Source organism: Mercenaria mercenaria, unplaced genomic scaffold (genome assembly GCF_021730395.1).
Source record: "Mercenaria mercenaria strain notata unplaced genomic scaffold, MADL_Memer_1 contig_736, whole genome shotgun sequence".
Classification (NCBI taxonomy): domain Eukaryota; kingdom Metazoa; phylum Mollusca; class Bivalvia; order Venerida; family Veneridae; genus Mercenaria; species Mercenaria mercenaria.
The window spans coordinates 18,679-41,817 of NW_026463633.1; the positions used below are offsets into that span (position 1 = coordinate 18,679).

Sequence of the window (23,139 nt, forward strand, 5' to 3'; positions counted from 1 at the left end):
ATATATAACAATTGGGGAAAATAGCTTTAAGATAAAAAAGAAGAAAAAAAAAACAAAAAAAAAAAAAAACGTTCACACACCCTTGAGATTACTTGAGTTTGAGCCTCACTCGGGGCGTTGAATTCATCATGTGAGTATGCCATCCAGCTGGCTTACGGAAGGTCGGTGGTTCTACCCAGATGCCCGCTCGTGATGAAATAATGCACGGAGAGGCACCAGGGGTCTTCCTCCACCAGTAAAGCTGGAAAGTCGCCATATGACCTATCATGTGTCGGTGCGACGTTAAATCCATAAACAATGGCTACCTGTAAGCAATGTATTTCTCGAAATACAACTGGTCCGTGATTGATGCAGATTCATAGGAATATTAGATTACTAACCCTATTTACAAACGTTCCCTTATAATGTCAGAAAATATGACTGTCAATAGTTTGAGTATCAGTATTCCTTAATGACTACTATGAAATCGTTTGATTTCATGGGCATGAAATTCCGTGTTTTTATTCTGAATGGCGATTTCTTGGTGCTATGAATACGTGTATTCTTTTTTAATGGAAAATATTTTTGTCCGATGGAAATTCATTTCGTAGACTGACACAGGCTTTCAACAGTGATATTAATGTTGTTCACTTTACAGCACCACAAACTCCATACAACGTGGATGTTAGGGACATAGGGACCACATCATTCACTATAACTTGGAACATAGATGGACCTAGACCTGGAAAGACTCACTTCACTATTACCTTGATTGCTGATCACCCTGCAGCAAACAAAGAGTTTACTGTTACAGGTTGACTATTATACGTTAATTTTTATAAGTTATGTTTTTCTTTTTTTTTGTTCTCTGCTGTCAGCGTATTAAGGAATCATTTCAGTTTTGTTGAGGAGTCTGTGACAGAGACTGCAGAACCGAAAATAGATTTGATAAGCTTCTTGTCTTTTTTCTGTGGTAAAGATTTTGTCTCTAATAGAAAAAAATCTAAAATTTGAAACGTTTTTCTACCCCTCCCCATTTCCTAAAATTCTGAGGGAGGATGGGACAAAATTAATGCAGTTTGTGTCGTGCTTATCTTAAATCACATTTAACCAAGGGTCATCAAAACTCACAGGGTTTTCACTCAGCATGTTAAATTATGCAACTGGTGTTTTATTTGGATTTCACAGAACCTTACTAAAGATAGACCCTTTACTTGGTCAAAATATGCATAAAAGTGGCCTTAAGTTTGTACCTCAGAACGTATTTGAGATAGGATTATGACACATTCTAAGAATGTTATTTATCATGTACAGATGTGTTTCAGCCAGACCAGAATTATGGCCTTTGAAGTAGTAAAATATATGCATTTCTGTGGCCAACGAGTCTTAAATCATTATTGAGCATGTGAAATTGTAAACCTAGGGTTATGTTTTGGATTTCTACCGATCAGCCTTTGATTTAGTCAAAAGGATGCTAGTAGATAATAGTAGTCGCACTAGAAACAGAAGACTAGAAATTCTGATAAAATGATGTCATGATGAACAGAAAATAAAAGAGGATACAGTGATCATTGTAGTTGTTTCATGTCCTTTTCAATTCAATAAAAATGATCATTTAATTTTGCTGGCATGAATTTTTGTGATTTTGTGACAAATACGGAAAAAGAGTTTTGTTTCCTAGGACTTAATTTCGTGAATTACATAACCACAAAATCAACGAAAATAAGTCTTCTCGCGGATATAAATGATTTTACGTAAAAGTAAGTAAGATGAAGTTTGTTTCATCTGTTGAAATGAAGCTTTTACCATTGCTTTGAATGACTGTTTTAAGCTCACCTGTCACGTAGTGACAGGGTGAGCTTTTGTGTCACCTTCGTCCGTCGTCCGTCCGTCCGTCGTCCGTAAGTCCACAATTTCCTTGTGAACACGATAGAGACCACATTTTGTGTTTGATTTTAATCAGACTTGCACTTAACTTGTATGGGTATAATATCTCGGTTCCTTTCGAAAACTAGCCAGATCCTGTCATGGTTCCAGAGTTATGGCCCCTTAAAGGGCCAAAATTTGTTATTTTTGGCTTGTGAACATGATGGAGAAAACATTTTGCGATCAGCTTTGATCAAACTTGCACATAATTTGTATTTGCTCAATATCTCGGTTCCGTTTGAAAACTTGCCAGATCCCTTCATGGGTCCAGAGTTATGGCCCCTTAAAGGGCCAAAATTTGCCATTTTTGGCTTGTGAACATGATAAGAGACCACAGTTTGCAATCAGCTTTAATCACACTTGCACACAACTTGTATTGGCATAATATCGTGGTTCCTTTCAAAAACTGGCCGGATCCCATCATGGTTTCAGAGTTATGGCTCCTTAAAGGGCCAAAAATTTCCTAGTTTATGCTTGTGAACGCGATAGAGACAACATTTTGCAATCAACTTGATCAAACTTGCACACAACTTGTATTGGCATAATATATCAGTTCCTTTCAAAAACTGCCTAGATCCCATCATGTGTTGCAGAGTTATGGCCCCTTAAAGCGCCAAAATTTGCTATTTTTGGCTTGTGCAGTCATATAGAGACTTCATTTATGGTTTGTTTTGAAATTTCATTATTGTCATAAGTTTGACTTGGACAATCAGGGTAGATAACTATGGACTGATTTTATGTCAAATTACCTCCCTTTGTTTCAAATTAAAATGGGTGTCTCTCAGTAACCAATGAAAATACTATTTGAAATGTCATTAATGCCATCAGATGGACTCAGATAATCAGGGTAGATAACTTTTGACTGAATTTATGACAAATTACCTCCATTTATTTTATGTAAATGAATATACCTCATGAGATTGGTTTTGAATGTTATTTAAGTCTTCCAGGGTAAGGAATAGTCATGATAGTACAAAAATGCAGCATTTGAGCCAAGGACCCTCAAACTTGGTATGGATATTGGCTATGACTAGTATGTGACCTATAGGTCAAAAGGGACTGTTACAAGAAAATATTTATCCTGATGATATTCATGTATGCCTGTGTGATCTATGCCAAAACTTGATCTTATCATTAAGAGCAATGGTACTCAGGTGAGCGATATAGGGCCATCATGGCCCTCTTGATTTTTTTTTTTCAAGCGTTATGCATTTTGTTTGTATTTTGCAATTTGTTTGTAAAATAATGTAACCCGGATAATTAGAATTACTTCCGTTGAATAATTTCTCGCCATTTGTAAATTGAGTAAACAAACAAAATCAGTGTTCTGTATTTCAGTAAGGTTTGTATACTTTATAAACAAAATAATAAGGTTTTGTAATGTAAAGTCATATATTAAAATACATAGAGCTGTCGTAAGAAACTGGTTGTGCAAATCGCTGTACTTCAATAGAACGCTCATTGAAATATAAAACTGTCATTATAGACGCTTACTGAGAATAGTGTTGATAAGAATTTAGAATGAGGACTTCGTGTGACTACGACAGAACTCCTCGAGAAGTCAGACGCTTCCCATGCGTTGAAAACGAAAGATAATTATCAAAGAAATTGATTGGAACTTTGCGACGTATATTAACTTATCATCCGTGTTCTCCTTGAAAGGTTTGCTCCATTTAGGATATAAGTTAACATATGATAGTAATATACCTAATCGTAGTTAAGATCTGTAGGTAAATAGAGACGTGAAATACCTAAGACATACAAACAATACAGTTAATAATACCATTAGTAAGACTAGTTTTAGCTGAACTATAATTGTTTGTTTCAAATGTAATTAATCTAAATCATTTACGAATCGTTTGTCTAAAATAATAGGCATAGATAGAAATTTAAGTTAAAAAGTGATTCAAGCCGTGTGATTTATATATTCTGCTCGGTATACGTTACGATAACAAGGCTATCAAGTACCTTGTTTCATTTATAGATTTTACTGCAAGAAGTTATCTAGCAGAAGGCCTTGAAGAGTACTGGAACTACAGTGTAACTGTGACAGTCGTTACATCAGTAGGTGCTAAGACATCCGATAAATCACAGACATACAGGACCAAGCCTGCAGGTACATGAAATCATACATTATAAAATCATATTGTCGTTTTTTCAAAGTGAAGTTTGGGGGAGGGGGGTAAGGTCGCTGATTTCAATATCTTTTCGATGTGGGTTCGAGCCTCACTCGGGGCGTTGAATTCTTCATGTGAGAAAGCCATCCAGCTGGCTTATGGAAGGTTAGTTGGTGTACTCAGGTGCACGCTCGTGGTGATATAATGCACAAAAGGGTACCTGGGGTCTTCCTACATCATCATGGCTGGAAAGTCGCCATATGACGCACACTTGGATCGGTGCGACGTTAAACCCAACAAAATATTTTTTTGAAGGGAAAGCCCTTGTAGCACAACCAGTCCCTGTTATATTGAACCTCCTTACAGTCTCCATTAAGACTTTCTTAGTGTTACTTCTAAGCGGCAACAAATAAAGAAACTATTATTTTCCAAAAAGACAGATCATACTTACTATGTCGTTTTCTTTCTTCTTTATAGCACCAGGAACTGTTTTAAATGTAGAAATAACGGGAGCACTAGGAGGAATTTATACACTGATGCAGATTTCTTGGAAAGCACCGGCAGTATTACGTCGGAACAGCCTTATCAAAGAGTATAGTTTAGTTACCAATTCTACAGGAGTATGTTACATCTACTTTTCAAAGTATTCCGTTAAGAAATATAATGCATTTATTTAAGCCTAAAAAAAGCTTTATTGACACCCTCCTCATACTTCAAATTGTCTTATAATACACATACTGCATAAAATCCGACAATAATCGAAAATACTGATATTATCTAAGATATTGATCTAAACGTACCTATCCTTTAGTTGACATTTGTTATAATAATTTGATCTAAACGTACTTTTTTTTTCTTGGACACTCGTATATACTCGGTGTGAAACCTGTACCATTAAGAAATACTGTCATAACATGGCGAAAGTTTGCTTTAAAAGGCACAGTTTAAATGGTTTATATCTTCAAGTACCGATTATAATCAGTAACAATATAGATTTCATCGTTCGTTTTTGACCTGTTTTGCCTGATGTCGTTTTTGAAATACGAATATCACTTCTAAATAATACGCATCTGTAATGTTTCATTAGAATGTTTACAAAGGTATTAAATATATTAACCAGTAAGCAATGCATGACTTTGTACACCAGTGAGCAGACTAATACACAAATCGTTATACATGTAATCATAAACTTGTTTTGCATTTTTGTAAGACGAATGCGAAGAAACAGAGTTTGTCACATGAATCTAAAGAAAACTACGAGTATGAAATAGTTGTCAACGTCATACCAGAGGAGACCTATACTTTCCAGGTATGTTAATTTTAGAAATTCCAATACTCTTTATAACACGTGATTTACTTTGACACTTGATGCATATGAAGCACTTTTACGTAAAGGTGAAACTGAATGAATGTTAATAGCTTGAGACAACTTATAATATACAAAGATGTAATTGACAATGTGTTTCGTATACGGTTTGTAATACTGCTTTTCCATATTAATGTTATAATTTAAAATTGCATCAGTTTCATCGAAATCTTTTTTTAGGTTTGAAATTATTTGAAACTGAATTGTTTATTCACCAAATTCAGATTAGTCACTAACAACATGGCTAATTATACATAGATCTACGTTCAGTTTAAGTTTGTTTTATGCAGGTATATGCTATAAATTTACAAGACATGAAGGGAGTGGTAACCACTGTCGAAAAACAAGCACCCGTTGGAGGTTTGTATTACTTTTATGTGAGCATTGAGAATTGAATTGCTGCTATCTCAGTGCACATCCTAATGGGCCAGTCATTATAAAGATGGTAGGGTGTCCGGGGCTGACAGAAATTCTACTTCGGAGTTTATTCCAAGAAATTGTCACGTTTTCAAATTTAAGAATACTAAACTTATATTATTTTCAAGTTTCAATACAATGTCCCAATTTGAATAATAACAGGTTTGAGTCGAAAGCAGATATCCATATATAATGCCGAGTAGTGTTACATAGTGCATGCATGTTCTTCCTTTCAAAGTGGCCAACAGATGTTGTAACAAATTGATAAATGTATATTTTATTAAACGATAGTTGCAATTTGAAAAGGAACATGAAGCCAAATACTGACGATATAATATGATTTATGTAACAGTGTAAATTATTATTAAAGATTTGGGACTGTATTGCAGGTCATCGCTTGGTTCATTTAATCTTCATAATATGCGTGTTTCTCTTTGTAAATACACGTAAGTGTGTGTATATATGAATGGCTATGCACTGCAAGGTTTCGAACTAGCATTGGTGAAGGGTCTACTTTTAACTTTCACCATTGAAAACGATGTAACCAATTTCTATTTCAAATGAATGATAATTGTAGAAATACTGTAAACTGGTTGCATATATAAGTTTCAAAACATCGATCATGGCAACATGCGCATGTCCCTCTGATGATGAATGTACATCAAATTTAATTAGATTTTGATGAAAACTGTAGAAGGAGCTGAGTACACAAGATATTATGGACAGAATGAATAACAGGCAAACGGACAGTCTAGATATCTTATGCATTTCGTGTATTGGACATGCTATCATTGAATCAGAAATAATGTCACGCAATCAACCCATTTTAGCTGATTAGTTAATTTAGTTCTGGAACTACAAAATTATAAATCTAAATGCCCGGGTGATAAGTTATATGATCACTTGCATATTATCGTATTATTATGAAATTAAAACTGCATCTATAATAATATAATACGGATACGTAAGTTCAAGTGCGCGGAAAAAAACAACAATACATTGATAATTACACTGCTCTCCAAATATAAAGTATGTAGGAGCACCCCTTTTTACAGTTTAACTGAATAGTTTTATCCAAATTGAAAAATGACAGGTTAATTTTAGAAATTTAGCAGGGTATGGGTTAATCTCATAAGCCGACATGCATATCTCAGACCCTATGTTACAAGGTATCAAGGTAGCATTAGAAGGTCATAGGCAAATAGTTTATTTTCGTGTCTACCCCATATTGTCTAAACCATTAGAAAATGTTTATAGGACAATCATTAAGTTTAAACCTCATCAAAACAACATGTAGAGCAGACATCTCAGGTAACTATGTCAAAGGCTAATGTCACACTTAGAAGTCAGATATCTTACACTTGTGTCCGCACCTCTGCAGCTGGGAAGAAGATCACACAAAGAGATCAAATGTCAAATAGCTACAATTTGTGTTCGCTCCATATTTATTTTATTACAGGAAAGATTTTCATACAATTACTGTAAATTGTTAACCGCAAAGAAACGACTTGCAGAGTATACAGCCTAATTATAAGTCACTAGCTCCAAGGTCAAGTTCTCACTTAAAGGTCAAATGTAAATATCACTTTTCATTTGCCCTGTATTGAAGCAGTGTCTGGGAGTATTAATCACCTTTAGTGGTAGCGTTAGTTATCAGTGACCTCCTATTCTTCCAACATCGACTGAAAAGTAGTTTGATATTGTGTAAACAAGATATCGACCTCATACATCGGCCTTTCTGTGAAGGAAAGACCTGTAAACGAGCGAGTAACATGAAGCTTGTGACCTTTCAAGAAAGATCTCGCATTCGGTCGATATCCTGTATGTAACACAAAGAAATGGTTTGAAATTATCCCTTCGATTACACAGCTCTGTACCTTCATAACTTTTTGATTCATTGCGTGAATAAATGAACATTATTTGCCAAGTTATGTATCTAGATGTTAGTACGTGTATGAGTCTATTGTTTACTGTGTTGTTTATAATATTTCACTGAACTATTGTAGTTTTTCATTTATTACAATATAATGAAGTTGCGTCTGTAATAATACTGTTTTGTTTGTTTGTTTTGGGTTAAATGCCATTTTTCGACAGTATTTCAGTCATGTAACGACAGGCAGTTAATCTAACCAGTGTTCCTGGATTCTAAACCGGAACAAACCTGTTGTTCTCCGCAAGTAACTGCCAACATCCCCGCATGACTCAGAGGCGGAAGACTAATGATTTCAGACACAATGTCGTTTATCAAATAGTCACGGAGAACATACGCCCCGCTCGAGGATCGAACTCACGACCCCGCGATTTGTAGACCAACGCTCTACTTACTAAGCTAAGCGGGCGGGCTGTAATAGTAATGTAATTGCATTGGTACTTAATATACATGAATAATAATTTTATTTCGTATAAAGTTTTACAAAATCCTTCGGTAGTACATTGCAATTACATTTCAGTTCCAGTAAATATTGAAGACACATTACAAGTTGATATATTGATACATCAGAAGAAAAATGTTGGAAAGCGGCAGTTTACAGTGTCATTAGTGCGAAATTTCTTTGAGGAGTCCACAAACGGTCAAATACAAGCATCCGGACTTATAGCATGTGTGAAAGACTGCAAATTTGAAGGTATAGTTCGTATCGATTAAACAATTTTAAAGGTATTTACAGTCATATATCTAACATTTCTTTATATGATTAACACCATTATTTTTAGTATGTAACTACATAAATTATTGAAAGAAAACTGATGAATTTCTCGGGATGAGCTATTGTGTTTACTCACCGTCCTTCGTACATCGTCCGTCTACAATAATCTTCGAAGGACATCTCTACTAAAGTTGATTTAACTGGACATGAATGTTTCTTGCTTAGTTCTTTACCTTCTTCAAAGACTTTAATTCCATGCAGGAGTTAAATTGCCATGACAAACAGAAGGAAATTCTTCTCCATCACCTTAAGGCCAATTGCTGAGACATTTAGTATGTAGCATTTTCTAGTGTGGCCTATTATCACAATTTTTCAACTTGTGTCCCTAGTGTCAGGATTTGCCATGCTCTGGTGTTCAGTAATATTTATAACCTTATATCAGGAGAACATAGAAAAATCGTTCTAAAACATGAAGGCCTAAAGCATAGTTTTTGACACGTAACATTGTGCAGAAGTTTAATCAAATCGTGCCCCTGGTTTCAAATGGAAGTATATGAGCTAACTAGCAAATATCATCTCTGAAATAGGAAATCCGTAAAGCGTAGATATATGATATTTAACATTGTCTTGTGTTCATTTGCTAAGTTTATTTAAAACATGTCCATATGGTCGAAACTGTTCCCGCTGAGGGGTTCATTTGTTTTACATACACCCATATAGAAAAGGCTTTAAATATCTTCATGTGTAAAATGTCAATGCCTATTACTTAGTATATACCTTGTAGCATTTTATAGTGGTCCTCTACGAAGTTTGCTCAAATTATTCCCCTGGGGTCATTTTGGCTCGCTGTGGGGCTATATTGTTTTATATAAACTATGATAGGAAATGTCTTACAAATGTACTGGTCTACAATTGTAATTCTATGAACTTAGATAGGTGACATGTAGCATTGTGTATAGTTATCCTCCAGACCACGTTTATTACATTTATGGCAAATGGGTCAAAATTTGTTCCGCCAAAGGGTTCACTGAAAATCTAAAAATATAACATCATTGTCAAAAAGACCTCAAGGCACAGAGCTTACATATTTGGTATATAGGATTGTGTAAGGTCCTCTTCAGAAATTCCCGCACTAATTTCTGTCAAAAATTATGGCCCTAACGGTCCTCTTAATTAAGAATACTTGGTACTGTAAACGTAGGGTAAAGTGTCACGAACGCGTGTATATTCAATATTAATCCATATGGATGGCATACTAGTATATGTATATAAGTGAATAATAATACGAAATAAATAAACCAATAGAAGAAGCAAAACAGGTATATAGCAGTGTAGTTTGGAAAGTAATATAAACGTTAAAGAACAAGGAATATATTGTGCATGCATTTAAAAACATAACATGAGCTTACTTTTATTGTTTGTTAGAAGTATCTGTGCCACGGCGACAAGTAAACTTTTGTATACAAACACTTCAGTTAGATATGCATTGGTATTACATTTATATTTATAGGTATAAGGACACTTTCAGATTTTAATACGATGGACAACTGGAAGAAATCGTCACTGAAAGGCTTTACGTTATATCGTGTAACAAATTCAACATGGCTGGATGAAATGAAAACACAATGTTCGCGTGGTAAGCGGATCAAAACTTTTACCACAGAAGCTAATTAAGTCTTTAAGATATTTAGGTTTTCGTAGAAATGCCGATCAAAACATATTTGGATAGCTAAGGTTAATATGCTTGTGTGCTAGGCGGACTACTTGGCCGCATTAAACGAGGTTTTCGATCGGTACTGTAAAGTCATATCAACGTAGTAGCACCAAACGTGGTGTATATCAATTTTATATAGGGACTAGTTTGGGGTTCCAATGGTAAATATAAGGGTGTAGTTACTGGAAAAAGAAAAACAGATTCGTATTCTATTACCTGAATGTAGAGAAATTTGTGATAAATTTTGACATGTAGATAGAGTACGGAGAGAGAACAATTAAATCAGATTCTGGGCAAAATGATTCACGTTCCAGATCTCTGTTGCTTAAATAGCTTTTATCAATAAATAAGGTTTGGAATGATTCATTCTGAACACACTCGGTATACAGCAAGCTTATATATTTACTTTTTTTAAATTCATTGTTTGAAGCTGAAATTTCTCAAATTCAAATTAATAATGGCTATTGGATAAATTCTGGATTGTAATTAAAGACACGTTTCCTTGGTACCATATACATGCCATTTATTATGTATCGATTAACCCCTCTAATATCATAAAACTTTTTGTTACATTTATGATTTTTCTTATTATCAAACATTTTAATAATAATATCATATAAACACTTTCAATCACAGATATAAACATTGGAAGAAACATTCCACACAATTAATTTTCAAACCACATACCTCTTCATAAATGATATGATAAACATTTTCGATTTATAAACTTTTAATATGTTGCCAATCTAAGTTTCAAAATAATGTATTGGTGTGCAATATGTTTGACGAAAAATGTCTCTGGGTAGGGAAGTCGATAAATCTGGTACAATTTCTTGTTCTTTTGCAGAGACTAAAATGCCACGTGGACATAAACGTACAAAATTAAATGTACCAGTGGCAAATATCGATCATTCAGTTTTGTATCTTGACTTTGAGAAATTAACAAATTGTTCTTCATCCATTCTTTTAACAATCCCGAAATCATTACCTCCATTGTCCAAAAGTACTAGAAAAGCTCGAGAAAAGCAGTTAATTATAGATATGTTTCACTGCAATTAAAATTCATATACATTTTATATGCAAAACAATATGTGTCATGAAAACAGCATTTTGATTGATCAATATTGCACAATATATCATTAAAAATATAATCAAATTATTAAACAATCATGACATTATAGATATAGTCGAGAAAAGTTTGACGAAATATATATTTCAGATAGAAGGAAACGGTCTGTGACAAAAGTTGAGTACACTGTTGGTAGTGATGATTGTACCGATGTTTCCTCAGAAGAGTACTGTAACGGTCCCCTTCAACTAGACACCAGTTACTAGTAACTAGTTTGTTATTAAATATATTCAGTCGCCGAAAGAATCCTTTCAGTTTTTAACAAATATAAAATTATATACTTTAAATTAATACCTTAAATGAATTACAATACATGGAGGTCATAACAGATTTATCCTTTTAGAATGATTTAAATATTTGACGTATTACAGTCTAGTTGCTGTGTCATGCACCAATGGTGGATGTCTTTTAAGTCGGCAGTATGGACCTTTTGTAGCAACTTCTGAAGGTACTTGTATTTCGATTTAAATGATATTATTTCTTTATAACAAACGGCTAATGAATGTAGTGTTTACACATACTAAAGTTTTAAGTTACTTTATGATACATCAAACATTCGGGTAAATGTAAGTTTCATTTCCAAAGTATTTGTTTCGGCAAATAATATATTTAAGAAAGTAAATCGACACGGTTATAAACTACCTCCCCATGTACAAATTAATGGTTAATAGATTATTATAATCAAAATAGTATCTAGTGTTATTAATGTAATACAGCATGTTTCGTTCTGGTTTACTTCTTCTGACTTATGTGAATGCCCATAACGATTTCAACCCTGACCATTTCGTACTAATTTGATGCTCCGTTATAATTTGTGTGAAAAATAGGATAAAGCTTTGGAAATACACTGAGCACGTACTGATGATAAATATTTTTATGATTGTTCTTTATAATCAGTTTTGAGTGCAATTTCATTTGGCGTAAAAATGTATATTCTGGAGAAATTATTGCAATATTATTATATTGGACATAGCATTTAGACTTAATCAGTTCACTAGATTCGCAGTTACATATCTGTCTGTATGCATCGCCAGTACAGACCGGACTATAATTAGATACTAACTTCTTATGCTAAAATTAAAACAAGAACAAAAATATGAACATGTAATTCTGATGTTTTATAATATATAAAACATTTCTTTAATCGAATGCCTACTCGGTCCTTAAATTTGACTATTCAATAGTCATTCAATAAGTACATAATGTATAATAGTATATGAGCAAGTCTAGTCCTACCTAAGTGTCGTCTTCTGTTTGTAGGACCTTGTACTACGGAGAATGATAGTTCTACGCATTCCATCATCATTGGCGCTGTACTTGGTGTGATCATTTTAATTCTAATCGTATATGCAGGATACGCAACATTTTTGATCAGACGCTACAGACAAAATGGTAAGAATACGTATGTAACAAAAACTTTAACAATGTGTTAATAATCCAAGTTTGTGAAATATTGATTAAAAGTAAAGAAGACTCTGCATTATACAAATAAAGATTATAAAAGTTACCGTGATGTAAAATCTTGTATACGTTTTCAACAACCAGTAATCTGTTTTGTTGCGACTGAAACGGTACGAATCTACATGTTTATTCATTGTTGATATACGCTATAAAACTTTTACAAATTTCAACATGATTTCTTTTCTTTGGTTTACAATATTCATATTCTGTCAGTCAAAAAAATTGTTGAAGAAAAATATTTCATTAAAACTCTTGAAAAATATTTACTTTTTAAGGGCAACTTCTCTTAGAATTCAATTAAACAAAGTATTGCTGATTTATCTTGAAAATGAGTATTTTTTTTTCTTTATTCACATGAGTGTACTACACCATAAAGGTATCGAAAACGCAGTTTATATAGCAGTCATAACTGTTTATGGTCAATATTTATAGTGTCAAATACCCAATCAATTTACAAGTTTTGTTACTAATCCTCCGTTAATCTTTTTTTTCTCCTTTTTGACTTCGACAAACATGTTTCATGCTTGTTCAATCCCTTTACAGTATTAGAATAATCGCCCTCTGCACTCTATTTTTGTTTATGATTTCATGATATGCAGTTTTAAAATTCGGGATGGACTGCTTTGTTATTGATCTGTTTGCTGCAAAGGAATTGAGTATGTTTGAAGAATCATGTTTTCTCGGTCCTTCATTTGTAGTGTACATATCTTTTACGAGCTTTCTGTGGATTACATGTCGTCCCTGTTGTTTCCGTGTATTAGCAATTAATCGGGACGGGATAACATATACTTCTTTCTACACTGTCAAGTGGCTAAAGCCTTATCCTTCACTTTCGAAACATCGTAGGGATGGTTTAGCACATCAGTTTAAAATACAAAGATGTGTTTTGCATTGATTGTACAAAGATGGCGCCCTGCAGCGTTCTTTGTATTTTTTTTATCTCGATGCTTTTGCCATTGGAAACGCGTTTCATCAATAAATACACAACCAAGAACCTTAAAACATGATAGCATGATTTGGCTAATGAATTAGATGACCCCATTTGTAAGTGAAAGGTCAAGGTCACTGGGACCAGAAACAGTTTCCATTCAATAACTTGAGAACAACTTGAATCAGCATCTTCAAACTTGATTAGGCAGACTGCATATTTACCTTACCCTATGACACTTAGTTTCAACTAAAGATTTTATCTAAAATGTCAACATACATTGTGAATACTTAAAGAAGCTTGTAAAATCCGCAGTGTAATTATTATATAATTTTAATTCTAATATGATTCAATTTGTTATTCAACTAAACAAAGAAGAATGTCAAACTTTTATTCTGCGATAAACAAAGATCTACGTGCGAGTCGGTGACAGAATATTATGACGTCAGAATATAACGATTTTAATAAGGTATTAGACTCGTAATAGAATATATGCTCTTGAAGAGTATTCAATTCCTACCATAGACCTTCTTTGACTGAAATATTTCAGGGGGCGTAGTTTCTCGCTGGGGCCAATTTTTTTTTCTCATTTTCCTTTTTTTTCTAGTAAGTTTTTACATATTTTCAAGAAATATTAATGTATAGACATGTACGGAAGTGGTAATTTGTCATTTGATAAACGATTTCTTGCTGTTTAGTTCAAAGTGAATTAGACATGTTGAAAATGCTGAGTTATTGAGTTAAAAGTTCTCTATTTTGCGTTTACCCTTTAGATTGCATAATATTGAAGAAATGTAGATAGGTTTTATTTCTGCCCATTTTTTTTTTAACAAATTAAGTAAAATTTAAAACAGTCCTGTAAGACTCGACCTTAATTTTCCAATGTTGGAGTTAGAATTCTGTCTCATTGAATCCGTTAACTTGAGGCAGCCTTGAAAGAATGATATTGACAAATTTATTTTGTGTTTTATAATCATTGTTTACCAATAGTTTGATGTTTCATTTACCAAAATTAATGGTAAAATAAACTCTTTCCAGACGTTTTGGACAGTGGCCATCATTTTGAAATTTGCCCCTACTTGTGCTTGATGAAATACCATATATTATACGAAATTTATAAAAACGGCAAGGTAAAAGTTGTTTAAAAAAATTCCTATAGTTTTTTTCCTTTCATAGATTTTTTTTCAAATTCACATATATGATAGGAAAAGTTGTGCTAAAAACAATGAACAAATAAAAACAGTGGGCCACCAGGCTTGTTTTTGATAAAAATTGATTTGAACATACCCACTGTTGCTGAAATTCCTAGCTATTTTTAAATTAACATTTTCATAAATTTCTGCTTTTTTTTTTTAAAAAATATCAACAAAAACATGAATCAAGACAGCACAATAGGGTTTATTCCTTTTACAGATTTCATTATATATTTATTTATTATCATAGTCATATTTGTAATACTACATCATTACAGTGATGGGTACAAATGAAAACAAAATCTTGTTTCATATTCTATTTCTGAAACTTTTTCGATGAAAAATACCCATGATAAAGAATATATTTTTTTAAATTTTGAAAAAAAATCTGTTTTATAGATTTTTTTTTCTGTTTTCCTTGTGTATAGATAACTGTAATGTAAACATATAAATGATAAAAAATGTATGGGTCACCAGGCTAAATTTTATGTTAGGCCCGCTTGAATACAAAACCTGTTCGGACCAAAAAATGGCCTGAACATGACCAAATTTATTATTTCTGCTAGAAGTTAAAAACATTCTTAATCCTTTCTATAATTGAATACTAAATGATCTGAATGGAGATAGAATCTTATCAATACAAAGTTAATTGTCTAACAATATATGAACAATACTGTCTTCGTAATAAAATGCGCTGTCAAAACAAAGCACAAATGGCAACTTGCATGATAAAACATAAATCAGTATCAACATTTGATTACCGATAAAACTTATTGAAAATGTTGTTTTATACAAGATTCCTCATATTTAAGATTGACTGTCACATGTTTAAACAAATGTTGACTTCACTTTAATTTTCCATAGATTGTATCGGCTGCGCAGAAAAATGCGCATAAAACACTATAGGAATTCCCTTTAAAAATTGCAACACAATGCGAAACACGGTTAACTTTAAAAAATATACCAAGCAAATGCCATTTTAAAAAATACTTTTAAGGATCCAATACCTTAATCATGTTAATATATTTCATTGAGCCTATTTTAACAAAAACACAGTCTTCCTGTAGGTTATTGTGTTCATTGGTTCGTCGTTCAGAATCTTGGAGTCTTAACAGCTTAGGCTAACACGTTAATGGTTCAGTCCTGCACATCTCAACTCGTACCGTGATAAATCAGACGAGTTGACAAACGATATTTATTATTTGGTATATATCTTAAGTCTGGTGCTAAGGGGTACGAGAGGTGTTGCATATTAAATTAGCTCTCAATGAACAGAGGCAATCAAACCGAGTCTGCTATGGTCGTTGCTTGGTTGTGTTATATGCTTACAAAGTATCTCATAAATTTCTCTAAACAATAAAGAGTAGGTCCGATCAAATATCCTACTGACAGCTTTCTTTCAGAAGTAATCTGTAAATATGGTGTGATTTAATTTTTGGGAGTTTCGACAATTTCAATTTTCTAGGCTTGAAGTCTTTTACTGAACTTAATTGAACACTGTCACTGTTACAAAATGACCAGTCGAGCATCAGCAGTAACTTCATATTTGTTTTAGATTTTATTATATTTATGGTCAGTTTTAAACGTACGTCAGTGAACGTGTAGTATCTCCAAAAATATTATATAAACACGGAAGTCTGTTCCACTCAGCAAGCCTGATTAGTTCAAATATTTCTCACTGACAGTACCGAACAATACAGATTATATACGGTAACTACATATACCTACAATACATGTTTGTGTAGATAAAGAATAAGACTGCTATCAGTTATAAACCGATAATGTTTGTTATAGCTCACAGACCGTTATTGAAGATTGTTCAAATTATATTGTTTTGTTTTTGATTTTTTTCAAAATCAAACATTTGTTTCGAATGATATAAAAACTATATGACCATATGGAAAACTTCATCTTTTAAGCTGCCGTCCCGATTTCAAAATAACTTCACAGCTATGTTTCTTGGGTGACCCTTTACACAATTTCTTCAAATTGTTATCTTTTGTTAAAACGCGTGGCCTTTAAGACACGTAGCTAGGTTTTCCTGTAAGGTTTTAATCTTCTCCTCTGAGGAAAATGTTGGTTTGACTTCAAAAGAAATTCTCATCAAAGCTTCTTGTGTGATCTTATACTAAATTAGTTATAACACTAGTTATTAAACTGAATATCATCTGAGTCGAATTTAGAATTACTTCACAGCATTGTACTTTGTTCCAAAATTAACCAGTCTTGCTGTTAATGTCATGTGAGCGGTCTGGGGACATCGTTGCCCTTTTGTTTGCATGTTAAAATCCAATGTTTTGGGTTTTGACACTCCAAAGCTTGTTGAGATTAAAAGTAAAATAATATATTATAGCTCTACCTGTACATGGCAGAAACCTTTTCGATAATTGATAGCAGGCATGTATGTCGGTAGTTTACCGGATGTAGAAAACTGCATTATGTAGTCAAAAATTACGGCCGTATTACAATGTTACTTCAGAATTCCAGATGCAGTACCCCAACAGCAAGGAATGATATAGCACGGGAAATGATTTATTATTGATTATTTTCCCAAAGCTAATTTGACTGACCTACAACTTTTATATTAAGTGACATAGGTGTATGTTTCAGCCATAAATTCAGTTTAACATAAATTAGTTTCTGGTAAATATAAATGCAAATGTTATGGACTATTACTTTATCACATGAAAATTGTTGTGTTAGGTAATATTTCATGGTTGGCAAATATGTTTTTCAGGTGGAAAAGAAATAAACACATCTAGGAAGAAGTAAGTTTTAATTTCAAACTTTTTCCTCAAGTCACAGATGACAGTATTTCTAGTCATTTTGAAATAATTCATATATAAGTTTCTGTACAAAAAGTACTGACACATTTAGATAAATATCAGCAAATACTTGATTCTTAAATCATACCCCTCATAAACTTTTTCTGGTCTGTTTTACAGTTTTAAATGTAACGAGTTCAAGAAACCCGCTTGTTCTAAACATGTTCCTGCGTAGAATCATATTATTAAGTAATTTTTGTGCATTTCTAATCATGCGTTACACGCATCAGTTTTGACTGTGAGACAATTAATGTTGAACCACAATTGTTTCAGAAATGATCGAAAAAGTCAAACGTACGTGAATGAAGCGGTAGTGTTGGGAGTTGTAGATGCCAGAGGCAGCACAAATGATAGAACACTTAGTAACATTGCAACTAGTGAGGAACCCTACACTGAATATTCCCGTCTTGACGACAACAAGAGAGATGACAGAACAGGATATGATATCATTCATTCCAGTCGTCAATATTAGTTCATTGAATATCATGACACTGATTTAGGCTAACGCATATGTAGATTATGTACATTTTTATATAGCCGTGTATATAGTTTAAATTAGATAAACGTTCAGAGTTGGTGAGACGTCAATAATAAAACAAGAAAAGCATATGTTGCTGTATTTTTCAAAATCAGAGATCAAAATATCTTTCAACGATTGAACGATAAATGCAAATTCAGTATCTGAATGCGATTGTATGGTAGTATGTTTAGTGCATGCATTTATTTCTTTTATTATTAAGCTATCTCGTGCGCACTACATTTTATGTCACGCGCAAGACATCTTATCTTGAGCGATCAGCATCGTATCTCGTTCGCACGACATCTTATCTCGAGCGATCAACATCTTATCTTGTGCGCACGACATCTTATCTCGAGCGATCAACATCTTATCTCGTGCGCACATCATCTTATCTTTGAGCGATCAGTATCTTATCTCGAGCGATCAACATCTTATCTTGAGCGCACGACATCTTATTCATATATATCAAGGCCCTTTGTGTGAATTCGATCATCAGTAAAAACATACGACTGCCATCGTTTTTGCTTTTGTTTTGTTGATACTTATAACCGTTTCACGTGTTTGCAGGGTCATAATTTATATACGCAAACAGATACAAAAGGCAGCAAATATTCAGTGATGACGCAAAGAAATAAATTTAGGTCCTTGACAAAACAAAATGTAGTATGTAGGCTTCGCTCATATATTAACGAATTTCTTTGTTTTCCCTTAATTCATTCATGCAATTTTATAACTTTTCTGTGCAAATTTATCAGTCAAACTGCAATTTGTTGCTATTCTAACATGCAAAAAGCATTATATTAATTTAACATTGAAGATAGGATGACCAATTATGTGCACTGCTCTCCACAATGATATGGTAAACTTGTATATGTACTTGTGAGAAATTTAGATAACGTCGGAATAGGCGGGACCCTAATTATCAGCTTGTCCGTGTGTTTAAATTTACTGATGACCTAAATACACACAAAGGGGCTTAAGATATATATAGATAAGATCTCATGCGCTCGAGATAAGTTGTTGATTGCTCGTAATAAGATGTCGTGTGCACGAGATAAGATTTTGATCGCTCGAGATAAGATGTCGTGCGCACGAGGTAAGATGTTGATCACTCGAGATAAGATGTTGATCGCTCGAGATATGATGTCGTGCGCGCAATTTATGATGTTGATTACTCGAGATATGATGTCGTGCGCAAGAGATAAGATGTTGATTGCTCGAGAAAAGAGGTCGTGCGCACGAGATAAGATGTTGATCGCTCGAGGTAAGATGTTAATCGCTCAAGATAAGATGTCGTGAACACGAGATAAGATGTTGATCACTAAAGATAAGATATCGTGCGCACGAGATACGATACTGATCGCTTGAGGTAAGAAGTTAATCGCTCAAGATAAGATGTCGTGCACTCGAGATAAGATGATGATCTCTCAAGATAAGATGTAGTGTGCACGAGATTATATAATTTAGAAAAAAAACGATTGACTGTTTTGAATATTTTATTTCACACGTGAAAACAATTGCATCCCAATGATGTCTTTGTTTTTTTTTTCTACGCCAAGACCACAGAATTATTGAAGTATTGGAATGCAGTTGACAAATCTGTACCAGACAAAATAATATATGAATCTTTTACTGTTTTAGCTATAATTTAGCTTTACATTTCAGTAATCCGCTCATTCAGTATTGAAATGCATTTGTCAATGTTTAATATTTTTCCAGTTATATCTTGTACCTGTACTCCCGTAAAGCTATAACTTTTCTGTAATCAATATTTTACGTAAAAAATACTTAATGTTTCATAAAATGAGTTATTTGGAATTACATTCCTTGTATATAGTGTATACACTAGCGAAATAGAGATGAATGTTATTTCTAACTTCTGAACAAAAATATGTCTGAAACCTCATTTTCAATGAAAACATTTCCTTAGCAGTGACACATTTAATATTATACACATAGACAATAGTTGGACTCTACAACAGAATAAGTACTGCTGTTTACTTGTCTAATAGAATTCTGTATTATAATAATTATTTTACTCAACACTGATGTGCAACCTAACATGTGGTACCTGTAGATAAGAAAAGCAACATTCTTTATTCCAAATTTTACTTGGTATATTAATATCTGTATAATACATATGGGAACAAATAAGATACACATTGCAAAATATCTGAACTGTACAGAAAAAGGTATGAAAACATTTGAATATCATTACAATGTGCATGTTGCAATACAGAGGATAAAGTAAATAAGTACATTTTTTCAGCAAATTAGCTCTGAAAATGCCTCGAATGTAACAGCTATCTGCAGCAATGAATATTTTAGTTTATTCTCATACATTTAACTAATAAAGAAATTTAACACCAGACAGTTTTTGTACTTACTATTTACAAACAACGACTCAGTATATATTTAATGTGTCTTTGTTGGGGTTAACGTCACATCAACATAATGATAGAGCATATGGTGACTTTTCAAATATCCGCGGTGGAAAAAGACCTCAGGTGCCCTACCGAGCTGTATTTATGTCATTACTGACGAATTAGGTAAATAGTGACATAACCTGTAGGCAGACTTAAAGATAATGCAGACAAATTTGACTTTTTTCTCTACATAGACAGTGTTGTTATAGTGTACAGATATCATAGCGATTCTGTTATAAACCATCAGTCTCCTTTAACATTTTTGAAAGAGCAAAGTATAAAAAGATATAGTGTTTCTTAATATGTTTAACTGGTTTTAGAGAGTTCTGTTTGTTGAAAGAAAACACGTATTACCATGGCAATATTAATACAAAAATGGAATTTATAACAATCACATTTGAAAATATGTTTGACAGCACAAAACAACATGTAGGTACAAGATGTGCGTGAACACATGTTGGAGAATTCATATCTCTTGTCCTGAACAAAAGATTGTCTTTGCGATCGACAGTGGTAATCATAAATTATGTCCAGAACTATCTTCGAGAAACAGTTCACAGGAATCTTTGGAACTAAACTTTGGTTGTGCATGAATGGAATCCCCTTTCCCCGGAATATTTAAAGCCAAAGTGTGCTAAAGATATTATGCATAAGCATAAAAGGCTTTCTTTTTTAATCCTCTGTGATATTTTCTTCCCTACGTGTAGAAAAACAGATATTGCAATCGGAGTCTTTATTGTCATACATTCTCCTATAATTTATACATCTTAAAAGACATCTATCTTAAGAATGGGTATGGTACCAGTAAGATTGAAACCGTTTGGTCACTAGTGTAAATAAAGTTGATAAACCCGAGTAGCTGAAACATAATGTTTGCAAGAAAGTAGATGCAAAAAAAGTGACACCAGTTAAGCGGGATTCAATAATTATTGTGGTGATAATAATTAAAATCTGCGAGAAGATTCTTTAGAAGCAAAAAGTGCAGTATAATCAAACAAATAATTATAGCAAACTCGGAGACTTTCTGCGGCCGCCGTAAGGCATTTAACAAAATATGTTGCAAAAGTTAATAAAGTCTGAAACAAGATCCTTTGGAAGCACAGAATGCATGCAAGCAAAGTAATAGCCGATGGGGTTTGAGCCTATTCATGAGAGGTAATTGGAAGTGCAATATAATAAGAGGAATTCTGTTAAATTGATATTGAATGGTGTCCCTGATCCCAAAGGACCAGAAAATATTACATCACTGAATCATCCATGTATATGGATACTTTTTACGACCACTGCAATGTACTTGAAGATTGCCGTTGAGATGAATGATAAAGTATGTGAGAAGATTCTTTAAAATTGTAGAATATAACCAAGCAACACAATAGCAGTCTCGGTTTGATTAAGAGGTAATAGAAAGTAAAAGACCCATCTACACCGATTTAAGCGGAAATCTGATTATTACAGATTGAATGGATTTCATGATACAAAGGAACCAGATAATATAACAACACTGAATACATCTACGGGGGTGGGTAGGGGGGGTGGGGGTGCTGGCAGGCGGTCACACGGCAATTGAAGCCATTAAAAGAAAATAACATGAAGTAATATTTTAAAAATTGTCTTCTTATTAAAGAAAATGTCAAAACCTTTCTATATCATTCTACATGCGTACAATGAAATTGCGTTGTTACGTTTGAAATACGATTTTACGGCTCCTTAGAGCTATCGTAATCCCGTATTGTTGTTTCCATGTAAATGGTCATGACACCAATTTTGAAAAACATAGATATATTTATCTCAAATAATGTTTATATCAAGTACTTTAATATTCTATAGACTTTGTGTATGAACACAATGTTAGAATTGCATTTTCACATTCTTATCCTTTTCACAAGTATTTAACCAAATATTGTTTTTAAAATAAAGAATGCGATCCCTTTATTCGGTTCTTTTGGTTCACATGGTATTACTCTACTTTGATTCCACATTGTTTAATCACCAATTGCCTCATCTGAAAACGAGACATATTTTGTCTGTCCGCCTCAAAACACTGCTCCGCATTTTGTCTTTTTATATTCAGCTAAATTTTAAAACAAGTGTCAATGAGAATGTACAAAATGAATTGTCATGTGAGGGGCGTTATAGCCCTTGCATTTATTCACATTTTCACGTTCTTTACATTTAATCGTGGCCTATAAAAACATGATAACGAGGATAGGATCAAAAGTGAAAAATGTTATGTATGCCATATTTTTCACTACTAAAGGTCTCGCCATCCAGCTTCTCAAGTATTTCCAGAAACGTCAACCAAAGACGGGTATCCGAGACATCCATTTGGTACATGACAACGCCTCGAGTCACAAGGCTGGGATTGTGACGTCGTTTTTGAATAAACAGGGAGTATATGTTTTAGAACACCTACCCTATTCTCCGGATCTAACCCCTTGTAACTTTTTCCTTTCCCCCGTCTCAAGAAAAAGCTTGCAGGCATAAAATATACAT

At 33.4% G+C, this 23,139-nt stretch overlaps 1 protein-coding gene across 1 annotated transcript in view; it reads left to right on the plus strand.

The window, feature by feature from the left end:
* Window positions 1-20,584, plus strand: part of LOC128554777 (uncharacterized) — a gene marked incomplete at its 5' end in the record, with an annotated part of 30,916 nt that extends 10,332 nt beyond the window's left edge. Inside the window, 12 exons of the mRNA XM_053536086.1 lie at window positions 638-793; window positions 3,890-4,021; window positions 4,500-4,642; window positions 5,233-5,331; window positions 5,679-5,748; window positions 8,256-8,429; window positions 9,961-10,086; window positions 11,384-11,498; window positions 11,665-11,741; window positions 12,554-12,685; window positions 17,613-17,643; window positions 17,974-20,584. Of these exons, the coding sequence (XP_053392061.1) occupies window positions 638-793; window positions 3,890-4,021; window positions 4,500-4,642; window positions 5,233-5,331; window positions 5,679-5,748; window positions 8,256-8,429; window positions 9,961-10,086; window positions 11,384-11,498; window positions 11,665-11,741; window positions 12,554-12,685; window positions 17,613-17,643; window positions 17,974-18,172 (1,454 nt within the window). The remainder of the gene's footprint in view (window positions 1-637; window positions 794-3,889; window positions 4,022-4,499; window positions 4,643-5,232; window positions 5,332-5,678; window positions 5,749-8,255; window positions 8,430-9,960; window positions 10,087-11,383; window positions 11,499-11,664; window positions 11,742-12,553; window positions 12,686-17,612; window positions 17,644-17,973) is intronic.
* Between the last annotated feature and the right edge of the window lie 2,555 nt (window positions 20,585-23,139).